This window comes from Protomyctophum parallelum (genome assembly GCF_964188405.1).
Source record: "Protomyctophum parallelum genome assembly, chromosome: 6".
Lineage (NCBI taxonomy): Eukaryota > Metazoa > Chordata > Actinopteri > Myctophiformes > Myctophidae > Protomyctophum > Protomyctophum parallelum.
In genome coordinates this window covers 44,057,588-44,079,644 of record NC_139701.1, presented here as the reverse complement: position 1 = coordinate 44,079,644, position 22,057 = coordinate 44,057,588, and the positions used below count along the sequence as shown (strand labels likewise).

At 42.5% G+C, this 22,057-nt stretch overlaps 2 protein-coding genes across 2 annotated transcripts in view; both read left to right on the top strand.

Moving 5' to 3' along the window:
* The window catches only part of map1sa (microtubule-associated protein 1Sa), a gene marked incomplete at its 5' end in the record, with an annotated part of 59,805 nt that extends 56,424 nt beyond the window's left edge, over positions 1-3,381 (top strand). The window contains one exon of the mRNA XM_083766773.1: positions 3,027-3,381. Within this exon, the coding sequence (XP_083622899.1) occupies positions 3,027-3,182 (156 nt within the window). The 3' untranslated portion in view covers positions 3,183-3,381. The remainder of the gene's footprint in view (positions 1-3,026) is intronic.
* A 6,546-nt stretch (positions 3,382-9,927) lies between these two features.
* On the top strand, positions 9,928-17,715 carry LOC310860258 (uncharacterized protein). Its single transcript, XM_083767069.1, has 3 exons — positions 9,928-10,064; positions 13,847-14,112; positions 15,552-17,715. Exons 2-3 carry the CDS (start codon positions 13,914-13,916, stop codon positions 16,874-16,876), a joined length of 1,524 nt encoding a protein of 507 aa, XP_083623195.1. The 5' UTR covers positions 9,928-10,064; positions 13,847-13,913; the 3' UTR covers positions 16,877-17,715.
* Positions 17,716-22,057: the final 4,342 nt, after the last annotated feature.

The following is a 22,057-nucleotide window of genomic DNA, read 5'->3' as shown; positions in this document are numbered from 1 at the left end:
ACAACGTGTCGAGGCTCAATGCGGTGTTCAAACTGTTCATTTGAAGATCTGTCCCCTTTGCTCCCACCGCCCCTCCCCTCACTGTGTTGCTGCTCCACGGAGCGGAGCACGGACTTCACTGTCACTGCTTTCTGTCTGTCAGCAGCGGCAGTCAGAAAATAAGTCAGAGCGGGATAGCATTAGCATGATAGCACAGAGTCAGAAGGAATTTCTTGGACCCCGACACGGCGACACGTTATTTGCAAAGTCTGTTTGTAATGCTCAAAGTTCAAACGTAACTTACTTTTAACCAGGGCTGCCATATTTCAGAAAATGTCAAGAGTGAGACTCTAGTGTCTTAATGTGTTCGACGCCGTCCGAAGGGCGGCGGCGAAAAATTTGCTTTTTTTATGTCGATTTGGCCCGTTTTAACGTTGATATTTAACCTTAACACTGATGTCTTCACCTCCATGCCAGCTGCTCTCCCTGCACTGACAGCCTCCTCATGCTTAAAGTAGAAATTAAAAAGATATCTATCTATCTATCTATGCTCCTCAGACCCAGCCAGCCAGCCAGCAAGCCACACACATAGTACTCAGACCCAGCCAGCCAGCCAGCCAGCCAGCCACACACATAGTGCTCAGACCCAGCAAGCCAGCAAGCCACACACATAGTGCTCAGACCCAGCCAGCCAGCAAGCCACACACATAGTGCTCAGACCCAGCCAGCCAGCCAGCCAGCCACACACATAGTGCTCAGACCCAGCCAGCCAGCAAGCCACACACATAGTGCTCAGACCCAGCCAGCCAGCAAGCCACACACATAGTGCTCAGACCCAGCCAGCCAGCAAGCCACACACATATGTAGTGCTCAGACCCAGCCAGCCACACACATAGCTCCGTAAGGGAGTGGTTGCACCACTCAAAAAATCTTCAAAAAACTGAAGAGGCTATACTGGAGATTGGAGAACCTGATTTGGACATGATCTGATGCAGGACAATGTCACTATGACAGAAAGAGAAGATGGGTCTGGCCACATTCATTCACCCCATAATCTCAGTGGAAATTGGGGAATATGTCAGAAAACTGGAATGTGGGAAAATTCCTTATTTTTACATTTTCTTAGTTCAAACACATCTGTGGGCTCTCTCTCTCTCTATGAACAGAAACAAGTCGTGATGCGGCCCCTCCCCCTTCACTTCACTTCACACACACACACACACACACACACACACGACTTTGTCCCTATAATGTGCACGGGCTATGGCACCGTTCCACTTCCTCATATCACGCAAGAGACGCCACACACCAGTATAGAAGAGAGATAGTCACAGGTCACTTACTCACTTGTTGTAACTTGTGGGGGCTATATTGTCTTCCATGAAAAATATTTCGAAGCGATGTTAAACTCCGCATGGCTCATTTCCATGCGTCACACAGTCGCACACAGACGATTTTGTCCACTGTTTACCCTCCTGCATATATCAGCGCTGCATGCAGATCGGCTATTTTACCGTTTGTGAGGAGCGTGCGTTATTACGCGGCGGAGCCGCAGAGAAAATTGTTATTTATCATTATAATGCGTGTGAAATGGCATGTGTGGCGTGGTGCGTGGTAAAGGGTTAAATTGCGTGACTGTCACACTCAAAGGGTGAGACATGGCAGCTCTGTTTTAACCAAACGCGGGTGAAACAGCGTGCAGCCGTGCACGCACGCGCGCACGCACGCACACACACACACACACACACACACACACACACACACACATGGAGTGGACGGATTGATTATCAAAAACAACCCTTGCTTAGCGTTTGCTTACAAAAGCGTGTGCCCAGCATAAATGATAATGCGAATGACCGAACTGGCTGGATTACCGTATTAATATCAGTCAGTCAGTCAAAGCCAAGGAGAATGTTACAATACTAATTCACCATCGAGCAGCCTCTGCACTGTCTGAATGTCACACTAACATGATAGAAAACAGAAGGATAAAAACGGATAGCCTGTCTATCCATCCATCCATGAGCAACATATTATCTATCTAGCTCTGGTCCAAAGCTCTAATGTGTTGCACGTATTAGAGGTATGGAACAGAGCTACTATCGATCTATCTACAAAGTATTAGCATAAAACAAATTGATTATATAGATTATATGAAAACAAACATAACAATGATATCATGATGAATATCACTATTTTGTGATAATTGCTGAAAAGATAGTGATATAATATTTTGACATATTATTTTCCACGCCTACCTCATATCACTTCATTAAAGAAACATCACACCCATGTTAAGTGATCATCATACATCATCAGATATCATCTCATACTGGCCAATCAGAATGCCTGTTGCCTGTGATTGGTTAGCTGATTTGCTCGTTTACATATGACATACATTTTCCCTTAAATGTCAATGGCGTTTAATTTATGTCATATTTAGCAGACTTTTGACGTAATTTCTCTGTTGATTGTCAATGGCTCATTTTGAGATGTGTGGGGACAAAGGCTGTATATAGGAGGGGCTAGCGCCCCTTAAAAATACATCATTTTTCATCGTGCTCCCAAAATAATTTGTGTGCTACTAGATTTTTCAACTTAGGCGCACACGTGCTACTTGGAAAAATGCTAAGCGTCGAGCCCTGCTTGCACTGCTGTAATGTTGTAGTTGTATGTATCTCTAAAACAAGATGCTGCGTCTCAAGGGGCCATCCTCTCAATAGAATTCTAGCTTGCAGGCTGTTGGTGACTCTGCTGAATAGTTAGTGGCTCCGCGATGGCATCGTCACATTTTGATCAAAAAGCATAACAGATAAGCAATGCAATACTGTCCCTGAATGAACCTCGAACCCCTCTGTCACAGCTGACCCTGAATGAACGTTGACCCCCGTGTGTGTGTGTGTGTGTGTGTGTGTGTGTGTGTGTGTGTGTGTGTGTGTGTGTGTGTGTGTGTGTGTGTGTGTGTGTGTGTGTGTGTGTGTGTGTGTGTGTGTGTGTGTGTGTGTGTGTGTGTGTGTGTGTGTGTGTGTGTGTGTGCGACTCGACAGGTGACCCTGATTCCAACCTTTGAGTCGGTGGCGATGCATGAGTGGTACCAGGACACTCTGGATAGGCAGAGGGAGCTGTCAATCAACGTTCTGGGCAGCAACAGCACCGTGGTCATGCAGGAGGAGACCTTCCCCGCCTGCAAGGTGGAGTTCTGACCCCTGCCTCCACTAGGGGGCACCACCACCACCCACCCACCCTGCAAGGTGGAGTTCTGACCCCTGCCTCCACTAGGGGACACCACCACCACCCACCCACCCTGCAAGGTGGAGTTCTGACCCCTGCCTCCACTAGGGGGCACCACCACCACCACCCACCCTGCAAGGTGGAGTTCTGACCCCTGCCTCCACTAGGGGGCACCACCACCACCCGCCCTGCAAGGTGGAGTTCTGACCCCTGCCTCTACTAGGGGTCACCACCACCACCCACCCTGCAAGGTGGAGTTCTGACCCCTGCCTCCACTAGGGGGCACCACCACCACCACCCACCCTGCAAGGTGGAGTTCTGACCCCTGCCTCTACTAGGGGTCACCACCACCACCCACCCACCCTGCAAGGTGGAGTTCTGACCCCTGCCTCCACTAGGGGGCACCACCACCACCACCCACCCTGCAAGGTGGAGTTCTGACCCCTGCCTCCACTAGGGGGCACCACCACCACCCACCCACCCTGCAAGGTGGAGTTTTTACCCCTGCCTCCACTAGGGGGCACCACTGAGCAGTAGAACTAAACTATAATAATGGACTACAAATTGTTCCCTCCCTCCCCACACACACATGCGTGTGCACACGCGCACACACACACACACATTTTTTCCGGTGGAATAAGGAAGTTGTGGTGAACTTTAACCTTTAGCGTTGCTAAGGTACGTTGGAGCCGGAGGATAGTTCAAAGTTCATCAAATGGGGGAAGAGAGAGAGAGAGAGAGAGAGAGAGAGAGAGAATATGTTTGAAGGTTTCGAAAGATGTCAAATTGTAGTGTCACTTAAAATGTCATCTTGAATTCTTAAACATGTGTGTTTTGTAAGCATTGCATTGACATCAGTGACATCATTGCAGTGACATCATCAGCATGGTAGCAACAGTTAATCAGTCAAATTGAACATTATTAATAAAAACAATATATTATTGCAGCCCTATTGATAGTTTTATCAGTATCACACTGCTGAACCTAACGAGCACTAATTATTTAATTGGCCATTATCTCATTAATTATTTCCCATGTCTGACCTATTTGCACATTTAATTTGATGCAATTCATCAGAATTACAAAATTGAATTATGATTAAGAACAATTACAATTGTTTTCTATCAATTACGCACCAAATTCATGTAGTGTTCCCTTTTTATTTGTTTTTTGCGCCAATGAGCCAATAATTTGTAATATTTGCTGATGACCCAGTCAATAAATGATTGGCTTAGGAATGTGACAAAACCAAAACAGTCGTGAATTCTAGGCTTCATGGGGTGTGTTGATTGATATAAAATAAGTCAGTTCTTGGGTGAAACACTCCTTTAATTGTTGAAAGCCACCAGGCAAGCTAGCTTAGGCTCACCTCGCTGTCAATGAATGCTGCCGTGGACGCTCCAATCGCGCATGTGATTTATTTATTTTTACCATCCGTTTTTCCACACACATTATCTTTGAAACACATTGACATGTTGAATGCCAACATGATCCTTACAGATGCTAACACAAGCCTTATAAACGCTAAAACAAGCCTTAGAAATCCTAACGCAAGCCTCAGGAATGCTAACACATGCCTTAGAAATGCTAGCACACGCCTTAGTAATGCTAGCACACGCCTTCAGAATGCTAACACACGCCTTAGTAACGCTAGCACACGCCTTCAGAATGCTAACACATGCCTTAGGAACGCTAGCACATGCCTTCACAATGCTATCACAAGCCTTAAAATTAATTGGTTGTCTAGTGAGTCTACATGCTGCCTCGATGGGGCCAAATGTCGAAAGCACTATCCAAACGTATGCATTAATTTCAGCCTTGCACGGTTAAACCATATTATGTTTGCTCTTCATTTCGATTTTGCACAGTTGCACAAGTTTGATTCCAATTCTTGGTTAAGTCCAGGCAGTTACATCTTAATTGTCTGTAAGTCATTACATTGTCTGCATTGACGTTGTTATTCGTTCGAGTACCACATGACGACACCAAAGAATAATTTGACAGCATATCGTGGTTTTCTGTCCGCTCAAGTGTTTTCGGACGGCCTCTGTAAAGCCTAATTTATGCTGTCTCACCAGGCTGTTGAGAACGGCCGACGATGGCAGACTAAGTCTGCTTTTCTAGGTGTGCGACAATGCTACGTGGCACTGCTAGACGACCGAGTACGAGATGGGCTTAAAGGTCATTAGAACGGGGACTCTTGGAGAACTTATCGTAAGTTTAATTCGAAAGGCTTAATGTTCGGTCTGTAATATGTTTCATTAGAAGGACTCTTGGGGAGCTTCCGTCCAAATCTTTACGTTACGAGCCTTTAGATGTGTGGTTCTCTTGATATGGACGGTTGTTATGGTTCTTTGTAGGACAGAGGAAAGCGACGGTTTAAGAGGCGTTTGTTAGGATTTATTCTCACCTTTTAGTGCCTCGTTTATCAAAATGGAAAGAAAAAAAATTAGACCCGTCTGAACTGAGTGGTGCTTAGCCTGGCATGGCCAGACTAATATCACTGCGTAGATATTTGTCTGGAACTTCTGTGTGTAAGATTTATTTCCAAGGTCTCAATTTGAATAGTGGGCTCTGATTGGTCACTCACAACTCTTGGGTGAGCAAAAAGTAATTCAAACTGAGGATTGCCAGACCAATCTTCACAGGGACTTTTTTAATTCTTTTCCTGTGGCAGATTTGTCTGGTTTCCAGGCTAAGTGGTGCTGTGTGTGTGTGTGTGTGTGTGTGTGTGTGTGTGTGTGTGTGTGTGTGTGTGTGTGTGTGTGTGTACTACTACACACACACACACACACACACACAGATAGACAGGCAGACCTACACACATAGACTATAGTCACGTATAGGAGTGGCTAGCACCACTCAGAAATCACGTTATGCTGTAGTGGGGTGTGTAGTTGTATAACGGTTAATACACTTAGTGGAGTTTATAGATCCACAGCTTTAACGCATCAGATATAAAAAACACGTTAAAAAGGTTATAAAACAGGGTCCAACTGTATGACGGCCTGCTTGCACTACCGATACACACATTTAAGTGGACGATTAACACATTGTGTGCCCAGGACGTCTCCAGCCGTCTTTATAATAATCCCCTAGGGTGCCCAAAGACGTCCAAAACAGGCTGGGTACTGAACTCTACTGAATAAATCTATGGGTATATTTTGTGTTAAAAAATCATCCAAATAACATGGGGCACTCCACGTCGCTATTCTGAAAGAACACAAGGGCACACAATGTGAAATTTCACGCAAATAATTGCGATCAGCAATGTCATTGTTTGTTTGTTTTTTGCATTGAACATTGGAACGTTACAATTTGGATTTCTGTTTTACCTTTTAGGCCCAAACCACACCGGCTGCAACCTTGCAACTACTCGCAACTCCTTGCAACAAAACAAACCACACCAATGCAACTCCTTGATATTGGTTGCAAGGAGTTGTATGGGGACCCTCTGGTGTGGTTAGGGCCTTAGGCTTCACAATTGCACAGGGAAGGATATGACAAATGACTGAAATATACAAAGAAATCAACTGTCACATTTAATCAGTTTTAATATTCTTTACATATAAGAAATGTACACAAAATAGTGGAAATAGTTGATCTACAATGTGTTGGCTTGTAGATCAACTACTTCCGCAATTTTTGAAATGTATGGACATGTTTCAACATGGACACGATTAACATTTTACGCAAAACAATATTTGCGAATAGGCGATGTATGTAATGATTGTGACAGGCCTAGTGACAACCTTGCTTGCACTACCTGGTAGATGTCACCTGTCTCCTAGCTCAGGGGTTCTCAAAGTTTTAGGCTTGGGACCCCCGGAAATGCTTTGGCCATGTCTCGCGACCCCTGCCCTGCCCCCCACCCCCAATACAAATTGACCACTACAGTAACCTTAATAATAGAGAAAATACATTCTAAATAAATACTGAAACCAGACATATAATCATTAAAGAAAGTTTAGAAATGCATTGTACTGTGTACCCTTTAAATTTTCCAGCATATATTATTTTTTAATGTACGCTCGCTAATGATACTGCAGTGTATAGGAAAGATATTCTCTCATGTTTTGGTGGCCCACCAGCATATCTTTTCAAACAGGGGTCCGTGGGCTAAATGTGTATCAATGTTGGGGGTCCCAAGTTAAACGTGGCGACGTCTGAGAACCACCAAAGCATGTGCTAGAACATTTAGATCGGAGATTGAACAGCTAATACGTTATGTAGATCAGTGATTGAAGGAAGCTCTTTTTCCAAGAAGGATGATACAATACATGTTTTTCTACTGGCCTGCTCTTCACTCAGAAGACATTGCATTTTGTTATTATTATTATTATTATTATTATTATTATTATTATTTACAGTATTGTGGTTTATTGTCTTTGCATGAGTTTAGTTTACATGTTTTCTTTTCTTTTTTTGTGGTTTATTGTTTTGAGTTTAGTTTACGTTTTTTTTTTGTGGTTTATTGTCTTTGCATGAGTTTTGTTGTTTCATGTTAGTTTTGTGTGATTCTGAAATTTAACGTTCCACTTCCGAGTCCCGGTCCGATCAGTGTCATTGGTACAGAGGTAGATGTTTGGACCATTCTGATTGGTCGACGAGATCTGCTGGTTTAATGGACCATTTTGATTGGTCCACGAGTTCTGCTGGTTTAATGGACAATGCCTATACTGTTGGCTTCCTGCTACATTCAACAATAATAGACGGCTCCTCCAACCAATCAAATTGTGTGTTTAGTTTTCTTTTTTGTTTTTGTTTTTACATTTTGGTTTAAAACACTTTGGCCTCAATAATTCCAATATTTCAATACTGCAATATATCAATACTAGGCTACTCCAATATTTCAATACTCTAATATTTTAATACATACATGAAAATAAATTCAAGTGGTTAATAAACCAATTTTTTTTATGACAAACCTAAAACGGTCCATCATTTCACAGCAGTGCAGTCCATGATATTTCTACAAATTTAACAGCCAGTTCTCAGATTTTTGTTTGTTTTATTTATTTTTGATTTATTGTGTGATTCATTTAACCAAACACGCTTAAAGAACCAATGTTTTGAGCATTTTGTTAATGGGTGCATGCTGTTGGCATATTTTCACTTATTAAAAAAGGTTGAAGACAATAACTGCTCAGTTTCATTCATTCAGCTTAAACCTTGCTTTATGCTTTGTCGTAGGGGTGCAACGATATACTAACTGTCAAATTATCAATTTTAATTTAAGAAAGAATCAAAGTATATCGTTATGTAAACGGCAACATATCGTATCGTTTAACTTTGTATCGTATCGTTTAGCAAGGCAAATAATCAATTTGATCAATATTATACATTATAAATACTTGTGCATTGTATTTAGAAATTTTAACTCATTAATGCGGAGACATGGTATCAGGCAAACGGCACCACCACGTAACAGTACAAATATTAAATATTTTAACATTGATGCCGTCTGCCGTTACCGTCACCGGTTCTGGCTGCTGTGCCGTCCTGGTCCCGTCCACTAAAATTACTTCCGTTTTGCCATCTGCCGTCTGCCTGATCCCATGTGAATGCAGCATTATCACCAAAATCACCTTTGACAATCCACAGTGGTGCGATTTCACAACAAACTCCATCTCAACATTAATGAATGATCAACAGTAAAGTAACGAATGAATGGATGTCTATTTTAGCGAAATTGTGGCGGTCACTTAATCACGTTTGATGATCAACATAATTATGGAATGTCAGAACAGCTCAGCTCCATATATGGAGATCTAAGGGTGGCAGCGGGGGCAGTGTCTTGAGTGTACAGGGTTTGATGAGGGCCCAGGTAGGGCCAGGCCTTAATTTTCGGGACTGTTGAGAATTTGTTTTCGCCGGCTGCCGGGCTCGGCTGCACTAATGACTTTGGGGCGGCCCGTCTAGAATTAGAATGGACCGGTATCAGTCAGACCTAGAGGAAGGACGGGTGGGGGGGTATCAACATATGGAACAGGTGGCTCCATTTATGGAGATCTAAGGGTTTGAGGTCAGATGTAGAGTTGCTGCAGGCCGGCTCCATATATTCAGATTAGGTGATGATCCTGTCTTCTCAATGTATGCCTATTAGGGGTGTAATGATATAGTAACTATCAAAATATCGATTTGAATTAAAAAAAAAAAGTATATCTATTTGCAATAATTGGTATCAAATCGTTTTACAATGGAAATAATCAATTTAATTAATACTAAGTACTTGTACATTGTTAGCAATTTTATGCATCCACGGTTCTGTGCGCTGTCAGCTGTGCACATTTGCTTGATACTTGATTGTTTGATAGAAAGTCCAGACAATAAAATCCTTCCTTCTAAAGTCCTTCTGTTGGCACAATTATGGACCGAGCAAATTGCACCATTAAAGTAGTGTAATAACATGGAAAAGTCACTGTTTAAACTTTTCAAGCTTGTCATGTCACTCTAGCAAAGTGATGCGGGCTGGAAGCAACACATGTTACGCCCCTTTTGGGATATTTTATAAGGTTAATCTCACCTCATTTAACAACAAAAAAACAATTACGTCGTAAAACATCAAACATAAATCATTTGAACAGTGTAATACAGCTGTTCCACTGTATCACACTGTACCATGGCTCCCTCTAGTGACCGTTTATTGTACGTGCACCGAGCACGCTCCAGGCTCCCGCAGCGCTAGTGCGCATGTGCACAATCCTTGTGCGTGTTCTGCCGCTGGACTGTTGACGCTTTAATAATAAAAGTAACACTAAACGGTGTGGTTTGAAAACAGTGTGGTCGTTAAGCAGCAGGAGGACGGAGTGACGCTTGTTTGTTAGCAGCTCAACCACTGAAAGAAACTACAGGTAAAAAGATGATTCACCACGTTGTGTTTTTACTACATATATAGACTTATATTATTGACTCATCTTTTAACATGGAAAACGAGTAGGCTATTTCTCTCATATCTGCTTGTTTGTTATACATGTGATCATATTTCCTTCTCTGCTATTTCTGTTAGCCAGTTAGTACCATAGCCTACTAGTATTATCTTCTAAAACGATCGGGTAGGCTACAATTAACAGATTTGATCGCAAATTTGGTTTAGCAAATTACTTTACTAGCATGTAAGCTGTAGTTAGCATTGGTAGCAGAGTGTGGTGTGGGTCCCCCCACACCAAACAGACACATTAGCTGCCTGCACACAACACAAATAGTATTGTTGTTGTTGCATTAGATTAGCCTACTTAATTTACAAGTCTACTAGAGAATGTAGAACCATTGTTATTTTTGATCGTTTGCCTGCTATCTCTCCTTTAAAAAAAATAGGCTACTGTATTTTTTTGGCATTTTTGTATGAAAAAACAACACTATATAAATGCACAATATAAATAAAATTTGTGTTGTTAAATGCTTGCTACTTTCGCTTATTTTGGGCTTGAAGTTGTTTTCACAACTGGTTGCTTATTTCTCAAGCAGAAACTGGCAACATCCTTTGTTACGGCAGCTCTGTAAGCTAGATTGATTGATTGATTGATTGATTGAAATATTTATTAACAGTTTGTAGAATTTACAGTACATTTTAAGCACAAACTCAATACAAAGACTGTCAACTGTGAGTGGACGACCCAATTAAGCATTACACTTGTTTACAAGAGGGTCCACATTGTTCAATTCATCAAAACAATTAAAGACATACAAACATTTAGAGACATACAAATAGACATTTCTATGTAGCTAAATTCATCATAAAGGCGGACCAAGACACTTTTCTTTTACAAAATATCATTGTTAATATTTCCTTCTCTGCTATTTCTGTTAGCCAGTTAGTAGCTAGTATTATCTTCAAAAAAGATTGGGTACAATTAACGGATTTTATCGTGAATTTGGTTTAGCAAATTACTTTACTAGCATGGAAGCTGTAGTTAGCATTGGTAGCAAATTACTTTTACTGGTCCCCCTATGCCCTAGTGGGGGGGGGGGGGGTACTTTTACTAATTACTTTAGCAGGGGACCTTCACTTACTCAGTTACTCTGTGATGTCTGACGAGGGTGTCCCCCTTAGAGTATATACTCTAAGGTGTCCCCCCATGCCCTAGCGTGGAGGGACCCACTCCAAGCAATAGCAATAGCGTGTTTACAGTCAAGGGCCCTTTCTGAAACCAGTCCCTTGACTTTAAGTGCTGAATCAAGTTCCCTTGATTAGGGTGCTGGGTATAAAAAACTGTTTGGAAATACACTCGCCCTCCTGACACATGACACTGACACATGCCTCCTCTATTTGAGCGACCACATCAAACACGAGGTGGATGCTGGAAAATACTGCGGCATGGTCATGCTGGACCTCCAAAAGGCTTTTGACACCGTGAACCACTCCATACTGGTTAACAAGCTTAAAGCTATTGGTTTTGATAGCACATCAGTGAGCTGGATGCAATCCTACCTGGAGGGAGAGAACAGATGGTGGAGGTGAACGGAACACTGTCCCCCCCCCCCCCTCCCAGTGAGCTGTGGCGTCCCACAAGGAAGCATACTAGGGCCTTTACTGTTCCTAATATATGTAAACGACATGACTTCAGCTTGTGACTGCAACTTGTTCCTGTTCGCAGATGACTCAGCACTGCTGGTCTCGGACAGAAACAAACTGCAGGTTGAAAAGACCCTCAGCTCTGAACTCGGTAGAATCTGCACCTGGCTCGCCGATAACAAACTATCCTTACACCTGGGAAAAACTGAATCCATTCTCTTAGGATCAAATAGTAATCTCAGCAAGGCAGATGGCTTCTTGGTTAGAGTGGGTGACAATATTATCACACGAAAGGATAAAATTACCTACCTAGGTTCCATCCTGGAGGCCAATCTTTCCGGTGATAAAATGGCCACCAACGTAATCAAAAAAGTCAATCAAAGAACAAGATTCCTTTACAGGATCTCCTCACTGGTCAACAAAAACACCTTGAAAACCTTAACAGGAGCCCTCGTACAAGGTTTCTTTGACTATGCATCCACCTCTTGGTACCACAGCACCTCAAAGGCCCTTAAAACAAGGCTCCAGACCTCCCAAAACAAACTGGTCAGGCTCCTACTTGGCCTCACCCCCCTCACCCCTGCCCACTTTGACAGGCTGGGATGGCTTAGGGTCGACGACAGAGTACAGCATCTTGCAATGGGTCTGGTCCATTTTTGCTTCCTATATGATGATTTCCTTTTCTGTTCTTTAACTATATAGAAGTGTCTATTTGTATGTCTCTAAATGTTTTGATGAAGTGAACAATGTGGACCCTGTTGTAAACAAGTGTAAGGCTTAATTGGGTCGTCCACTCACAGTTAACAGTCTTTGTATTGAGTTTATGCTTGAAATGTACTGTAGTTCTGCAAACTGTTAATAAATATTTCAATCAATCAATCAATCAATCCTTGTGCAGAAACAGGAAACAGACACCATTCATTGCTATGGTTACCATCATGCAATTGTGTTACCTGTTATTTTGTTTGTACAGTTATATTGCATTGCATCGTGTATGTTTGTGTGACATGTGGATTTCATTAACATGGAAAAAGGAAATACAGCATGACTGTCAAAATGCCTATACAGTTAGCCAAAAGTTATACTAAGTTGGGATGACAAGATCTTATGCATGTCATTGCAGGCTGACCATGCCATAACCTTCCTAGTTGGGTGGGCGGCGGTGGCTCATGGTTAGAGTGGCTGGATGGTAACCCCAAGGTTACCAGCTCGAACCCATAGTTGTCCAAAAAATCAATTTAATGTTTTTCAAAATCTTGTGTCTACAAGACATAAGATTTCCACGATGTCCACGATACAAAATATGAGTCATGAAGTTCATGTGAGGTGGATAAGGGAAGGGCTGCAGAGATTGGTTATACAGTTGTTAGCCCTGCTCTGCAATCGCCTGATAAAGTTGAGTTTTGATTCTTTGAACAGTCATAAACAAGGCATAAAATTATCACAGGCAAAAGAGGGCAAGATAGATGGAGTAAGGTGGAATACAAACACAACAGCAGCAGCTCCATCCACATGCACTGGAGGTGAGTGAAGTCGCATGAAAGGAATACCAAGACAACAACAGTAGCCTAATCATACAGATGGACGGACATGCCCACGTGAACTTTATCACTTGAATTGAAACATTAAGAGACTATTTAATCAACTTTCCCGAATCCTGAAGCTATCCCATTCATCACAGCCATGTACAGACGGCAGGCACAAGTGAGTAGCAGCCCTACACCCTCCAGTATTTGATTACCTCCGTCAGGAATGAATGGTTATGGACATTTCAACATGTAACGTGATTTTCAATATGCAACCTGTGTATTCATTGCCGGTCTGCTGCAACTGAGCCACGTTTAGCCAGGGGTTTAGGCCGAAGTGGTATTTACGGTCCCGTTCGGCGTTCGGTGGTGGCGCGGGGGGGTGGGGGGTGTAGGGCCCGGGCTGTCAATCTCGCCTCGGGGCCCGTGGGACCTTCCAACCGCCACTGCATTGTTCCTTGTGTAAACTTAAGTTAAGTGTGATTTCTTCCCTAATGTATGAATCCCATAATCTCCAGATTCACATGTTGGAGAGTTGGGCTAACACCACTAGCTCTCCAGTTATTAAAGTGCTTCCTTATTCACTTGATTTCAGACCAGTGTGTGGAGTCCAGACTGAAGGTGAAGATGAACTCTCCAGACGCATAAGAACTAAAATACCCATGATGCATCACTCCCAGTTGAAGATGAACTCTCCAGACTCAGCCAGGGATGTTTCTATTAAACAGGAACCTGAAGACATTTCTATTAAACAGGAAGCTGAAGACATTTCTATTAAACAGGAAGCTGAAGAGATTTATATTAAACGGGAAGCTGAAGACATGTATATTAAACAGGAAGCTGAAGACAAGCCACACCTCAGTAAGTTTCATGTGCTTTTCTTTTCTTTAATATTTTCTGTTCTGTAGTGCTGACACTGAGGGCTGTATTTTGCGTGTCTTAAATACCAGGTCTTATTCCCTAACTTGAGTAAACTAAAGACCTGGAGGCGTGATCAATGCCATTTGGCTATTCTGAGTGGCCAAAGAGCATTGATCACGCCTCCAGGTCTTTAGTTTACTCAAGTTAGGGAATAAGACCTGGTACTTAAGACACGCAAAATACAGCCCAATGTCTTATTTGCAAAATGGCAAAAAATACCAGGACACTCATAATATAGTCCAGTATAACATATTTTGTAGACATATATATATATATATGGACAAATATCACGATATGTAAATCCATCATTGAAATATCTGTCAAATTTCATTTAGAAAGATATTCTCTATTTAATTTCTTATTACCATTAACAAAAGCACATGGAATTTTGCACCAATGCACAAAATGTGATTTTCTTTGCCATATGGATGTATTAGGTCTAAAACAGGTTTTTATGGTGTGTCTCTGTTTAGAAATGTCTCAGCGAGTCTGAACTGTGTGAGATAACACAAATTAATGGCTTTTTCTCAGTTTCTTGATTTGAGGTTTAACCATTTGAACCCCATCATCCCTAAATTATGGGGCCTGAAATATCCAATTAACAAGCTCACAGGTGCATATATTTTGGTCCGACGTACTGACAGTCCGACACGCAATAGACCAACACCCTACCCCAAACCCTAAGCTAACCCTAACCGCACGTGGAAGCCATGGGCGAGCTTTAACCGGCCACGCATGTGTCTTAACCGGCCAGGTATGGGTCTTAACCGGTCACACATGTCTTACTCTTAACCAGCCATGTATGAGTCTTAATCGGCCACACATGTGTCTTAACCGGCCACGCATGTCGGACTGTTAGTATGCCGGACGTATGGCCACGCCCCTAAGCAAGAGATTTGGTGGAAAAAAGGAAAGTAGGAAACCAGATCAACTAAGTATTTGTTCATGAAGTACAGTTCACTAAGTGGAGTGTTTAAGTGGTTAATAACTTTCAAACTTTTCAAAACTTAAACATTACCATTATGTGAGACGCAATTTCAGGTGTGGAAAATACTTGCTCGGCTGACTGGCAGCGTGAACAAGATATTTGGCGTTGATCGCTAAAGTAGTTTCTGAGATTTTTCCCAGACACACAGACAGATTCACAGACCCATTTACGACTTTGCTGGCCCAAATTGATTAGCATTTTGCTCACACTTACATTATTTTGCTGTAGGTTAATATTATTTTGCAGTAAAAATAATTGATTAGATTCGTATCGTCACCCAACCCTAGAACCGCAATAAACCTTAGTAACTAACGGGTTTGTACATGGAAGAAGAATAGATTTACATTTTAGGAATCCAGTGTTGACCATCATGTTATGTTTCTGCTCCTAGACACCCAGCACATGGTTGTGTGTAAAGAGGAAGTTTCTCCTGAACAGGAGAGGAGCCCCAGTCTGCTCCAAGAGGAACCAGAGCCTCCACTCATTAAAGATGAACAGGAGGAGCTTAAAGAGGAACAGGAGGAACTACTTCAAAGACCGGAGGAACCTGTTGGGTCAACGTTGACATTACTAGCAGTGAAAGGTGAAAAAGAAAATGATGATGATGATGACATATCTTCCCACTGCTGTGAAGTTGAAGTTGAACTTGAATCTGACACTGAAGTCACTAAAGACAGTGATTATTGGGACGGGACCAGTGGAGGTCAGTTCTTCTCCTGTTCAGAGTGTTCAAACTCCTTCACATCTCAGGTCTTCCTCCATAGACACATCAGGAGGAGTCACAATGGCCTCTCCTACCAAATGCTGAGTAATGGACAGATCACCTCAGCAGCTCTATCTGCTCTATCTGATCACCTCTACTGCCAAACGCTGAGGAATGGACTGGTCACATCAGCAGCCTGTCAGCAAATGAGCAACTCTGTAACCAGCCTGAAACAAGGAGACACTGACAAACCGAGACCTTACAGTCATCAATGGTTTACCAAGACTTTACCTGAACTAGAAGAAGTACAGACACATCAGCTGACTTTCACAGGTACTAAAAAACACATCTGTAAACACTGTGGCAAGAGTTTCAGGGGGTCATCTCCCCTGAAGAGACACCAGCGTCTCCATACTGGAGTAAAACCTTTCCACTGTAAACTTTGTAACAAGAGTTTCATTCAGTCAAGTGAACTGAAAACACACCAGTATGTCCACACTGGAGAAAAACCTTTCCACTGTGAATATTGTAACAAGACTTTCATTCAGTCATCTCACCTGAAGACACATCAGCGTGTCCACACTGGAGAAAAACCTTTCCAATGTAAAGACTGTGACAAGAGTTTCGGTAATTCATCTCAACTGAACAGACACAAGCGTATCCACACTGGAGAAAAACCTTTCCACTGTAAACATTGTAACAAGAATTTCAATGTTTCAAGTAATCTGAAGACACACCAGCGTATCCACACTGGAGAAAAACCTTTCCACTGTAAATATTGTGGAAAGAGTTTCAGTAAGTCAGGTAATCTGAAGTTACACCTTCGTGTCCACACTGGAGAAAAACCTTACCAATGTAAACATTGTAACAAGAGTTTCAGTCAGTCATCTCACCTGAAGACACACCTACGTGTCCACCTAGGAGAAAAACTATTCCAATGTAAACATTGTGAAAGGAGTTTCAGTAAATCAGGTAATCTGAAGTTACACCTTCGTGTCCACAATCCAACATAAATGTTGTCCACTGTAAACAGTTTGACCAAAGTTTAAAATACTCGGGTCACTTGCTAAGACACCATTGCATTCACACCATGGGGTAAAAGAAAGAAAGTTTCCACTATAAATGAGCTCACTGTGAGGATCAAATTAAAATGTTTGTAGGGAGGATCAAATTAAACAGCTGTATGTCCATAGGGAGGTCGATAGTCAAGGAAAATATTATATTATGGATTATTATACTGCTCTTAGTAGTGCTGCACGATTCTTGCTGGAATTCAAATCTCAATTTCCTCCACAAGAATTGAGATCACGATTCTCACACAATTGTATATTTTTCCGTGAATCAAAAAAAAACATGAGTAACTAAAATTAATTGGACTGCCAACTAGTGCTGCATATTATGATTCTTCACAAAATGAGATTGCATAGATGTCTGAAACTCACTAGCTCCTATATTTCAAAACAAATATGGGTAAATTCTCCTCCTACAGCACGGCCACCCAGGCGTGGAATGCCCTGACCCCCTCCCTAAAAAAATGCAGATCACTTACATATTTTAAAACGGGCCTGAAATCCATCTTTCAGCAGGCCCAAGGGAGAGGAAATGATCACTTCTCCCTTAAACAGGTGATCACCCCCTTCCCCCCGCTCTGTACTGTATTAGTGCTTTATTATTAGTTTTTCCTGGAATTATATGGATTTTTGGTTATTGATGATATAGATTTGTTGAGGGGCGCTAGGGGCTCCTATTCCCAGCTTTGTCTGTTTGTGTGAACACAAACACAATTATTTGATTGCCTGTTCACCCCATAGCGATGACTTGATTTGATTAAAAGTGAGGGCAGAAAAGTGAAGACGCCAAATGTGATTGGCCAGAATGACATTTGTGTATTTGAGTATTTGATTGGCTGAGCATGGCATATTGATAGAGGGATGTATGATGATCACACAAGTGGGATTTTTGTTATTCTTCATGTCATATATATATGTGTTTATTACACGCCAAATGGGAGGCACTACCACAATTATCTATTCTAAATTCAAGAACAGTTGTCTGTCTTTATACTTCCTTAGCATAGAGCAAGACAGCTGCTCGCTTCGAGCGCCTCCTCACAATGCCACGACGCACGGACAGCCTCACGGGACCTAGCACCGCGCAGCCCTGTCCTCCCTTACATTAATTTGCGTCACAAACAATGTGTCAGTGAAATGCATGTTGGGACGGACACAGATTAATACTTTCGCTTGCATTCTCCAACGCACCTCCCCTTTTTCACACCGCCCCGCCCCCCAGGCAGACATCAGACCTATACATCAGACCCACACGGGGAAAACTCTTGCCTCAGTCGACATAACTTCTTCTTTGGGGAAGCATCGCGGCCAACGCGGGGGTTGCGTGGCACAGGCACCTGAAAGCCAGCTCTGGCAGTTGGACGGGAGCATGTTCACGTGAACACACGCGGTGTTTCGAGACCACACTGTCTGCCCCTCCTCAACCACCTCCTTTGCCGTGCCATACACTTGGGCTACATGCACGCTGAAAGCCTGGACACTGACAACGACAGGTTACAGCCCTGCGTGCACCCAGCATGGCTGCGTGACACACTGCAGCTCGATCACAACGGAATGCTTATCTGTCGTGGACTCGGAGTGGCTAAAAGGAGACGTTTTATTAACCTACTGTTAGCACGCAACAACAACAGGGTTTAAGTCCGCCCGGGCGGGGAATTGCCTTCGCAACAGTTACATTATTGTGCACTTTTATATCTGTTGGATCATAACATATGAATATTATAATCCAACCCCTCGATCTCGATGGAAGGGGAAAACGGATCCTGTGCCGTCGGAACAACACAATGACAGCACACATACAGACAGATGCGATGACCAACGCTGCTCAATAGCTCAGGAACGACACATTCTTAAATCAAACAAAACATCTCATTTTTAACCTGATTATATAAAGAACAAATTACTACTTGCTTTGAAGCTCAAGTCAACCTCCGCGTTCACCGTTTAATAGCTTAGGCTATATATCCATGGGCAGCACACGGTGAGCGGTTAGGGACCGTCTACAAAGTGCAACACCGAACATGAAAATATTCAATAACTTCCATTTATAGGCAGAATATCACCACCAAATTTACATCACACAGCAATGGTGTAGGCCTACTTATGATTGTACTACAGCATTCACTAAACTAGCCTTCTAATTAGACTACTTTTGTGCCCAACCCAACTTCCCAAGACCATCTGTAATCATATTACCCACACTGAACATAAGGCTAAAAATAAATGTGGCCCATCTTAGCTGATCAGGTGGCTCATTTTGCATGAAAATGTGAAATTGAAAAAAATATGTGACAGCTTATGTTTCAAAAGCTGTAGGGCCGAAAACAAAATACATACTGTACATGGATGCACCTGGGACGTATCCTCGGTGATGTATCCCAAGGTCATCGGGGTTTCGGGTCTCCCAACATCATACCCCTCACTCGGGTCACCCAGCTGGGGTGATCAAGTCCCGACTTACGTCCCAGTAGCTACCCTCGATCAGTCCCATTAGGGAAAAACCAGGGCCACACAATCCGTTCCTCCTGAACTACTCTGCCGGGACTGGGAGGTACCATTCTGGCGCGTGGAAGGACTAGGCTTTGTGGGTTGACTCCTGTCCGGGCCCCTCCTACGGCTCACCAGGTCCCCTCCTGCTCTCACCAGGTCAGGCCCTGTGCGTTGCACCAGACTCCCGGCACCAGGCACTTTATTCAGGAATGGTGGATTCTCGAGCCGCAACGGTTCCGCAGGCTCCACCTTGCCCTTGGTGGTGCCGCAGGCTCCGCTTGAGGCCCTCCTAAAGGCCTCACCGTGGGTTTGTTGGGCTTCTTCCTCACGGAAGACACAGGCTGGGGCGCCAACCCATACTGCCCCCGGGTGCCGTCTACTTTCCCGCTGCCCTATTATAATAAATGTAACTCAAAGATATTGAAAACAGTCAATGTTAATCATATGAACCCAATTTAGTGTCATGTGTCGCTTTTTCTTAGATTCCCAGGCTAATTACCAAATTAGCTCACATCATCCTATGTAAACAAAGAAGAACTACATTGACACGAAGGTAGACAGGAACGCCCACAAACGTCCCCCGAGCTAAAGAAAATGGTCTTGCCCATAGAGTTATATACCGTACGATGCTTTGGATCACTTTCAGAGCGATTTGTTGGATGATAGAAATATTGACAACCAAGAAAAATCATTGTTCACATGGCACTTGTCTGTCATGGCGGGACTTCAACCTGTTTTACTGACTTTCTCATTTACAACGTTAACGTCTACATCATACATGTTCAGTTTCAAATATAAAGTGCTCGCCCAAGAGCCACGGATGTTACAATCCTCCTTGGGTGGGTAGAAGTACCCGTAGCTTCCACATTGTTCAATACAATCGTTTTAATCCGATCGGTGGCCATTTTAGAGTTATAATGCACCAAACGATAGGGGTGCATAGTTGAAAGCGCATGGTCAAAAACTGATTAAACATTGCTTTTTATTGAACCATTCAGAAGATACCGGTACTTATTCCCGCCCTAGCAGAATTGTAACATCCATGACCCTGGGGTTAGCACTTTATATTTGTAATCTGAACATTTGTGTAGGCGTAAGCCGCGGTAAGGAGTAAGGACTGTAAATGGAGAATGTGCGTAAAACACTTCAGTCCAGGCCAGGACTACCATTTTTGGTTCATGATGGGGACCTGGGAGTCAAAGTGGTTCATAGTCAGAGTATCCTTATCTCTTTATACTTTATTGCATGCGTCAAGTTGCGCTTGGAATTCACTAAAACTTGTTCTATAAACACTGATCATCATTGATGAATAATGGCTTTTTAAAATGTATATTATAAGTATCATTGATCATATCTATAGAAAAGTGTCTCTTACCATGTGAATATATCAGGCCATTGTGTTGTGTTGAATCATGTCCAGCAGTCAAGGAAAACATTCCAATCGAACTCTAGCTTGTTAAGTTGTTTCATTTTCTAAAGTAGCGTTCCTTGTCGAGTGGCAACAAGGATCTGTGCCTGTCCTTCTACCGCTGTTGGCTGTTCCATCGAGTCAGTGTGGACCTACGCCATCTCTCTGTGGTTTTCCTGCTGCACGGTGGCAGAAAGAAAATCACTTCAGGGGGTCATAAACACGGCCCAGAGGATCAGGGCATGTCCTCTTCCATCTCTGGAGGACCTCTACAAGAGACAGCAGAGCCAACAGCATCCTCAAGGATTCATCACACCCAGGTCATCACCTGCTGCAACTTATGCCCTCAGGGAGGGATATATAAGGTAATCAATTTTACCCCAGAGCAGTCATAGCTCTAAACACTGACACTTTATGGGACTAAAGGGACTTACTGTGCAATATATCTTAATATATAGAGTATTATGTATTTTGTTTTAAATGCACTTGAGCTGGATTGCAAATCAATTTAGTTGTCTTCTACAATGACAATAAAGATATTCTGATTCTGATTCTGATCAGAATCAGAACTTTTAAATTAGTAGTATTTGAAAACCCAACACGCCACTGTTTATTCCAGTTGGGAAGAAACCAGCTATATTGACGCCCCTGATGACACAAGTCTGTGTGAATGAACATCACCAAAACACATAGGCTACTGTTTTTTCTTTAATAAAAATGTTAACTTTCTGTTGATTTTACTATTTGAAGATCTGATCCGGATCCGTTCCGGGTTTTCTTCCTAATAAAAATGGCAAAATCAAGGGAATTTAAAGGGGATAAAGGGAATATTGGCGTAATCAAATAGATTTGCTATAATACAATTCCTATGCTGCATTACACAATCGTACAACGTATTGCAGTGTTGGAATGTGAATTTTGTATAGGTGATAAATTCACCAATCCTGGGCAGTACGGCATTATAGAAAAGGGAAATGTCCTATTACACTGTTATAACCTTATAACCAATTGCTTTAATATATCATTGTACTTGTAATTGCTTGACTATATATATATATATATTATATATACATATATATAATGTATGTATATAGATAGGCCTATACACCGTATGGTGTGCCCCGAGATTTTTAGGCTATGAAAAGTGTGCCCTGGAGCAAAAAAGGTTGGGAAACACTGCTATAAGGTACGTTAATCTCACCTCATTTAACAACAAAAAAACAAAA

Coding starts and splice junctions, on each gene's coding strand:
- LOC310860258 (XM_083767069.1), top strand. CDS start 13,914: ATGATGCATCACTCCCAGTTGAAGATGAACTCTCCAGACTCAGCCAGG. Junction 14,113..15,551: donor TGAAGACAAGCCACACCTCA/GTAAGTTTCATG, acceptor TTCTGCTCCTAG/ACACCCAGCACATGGTTGTG.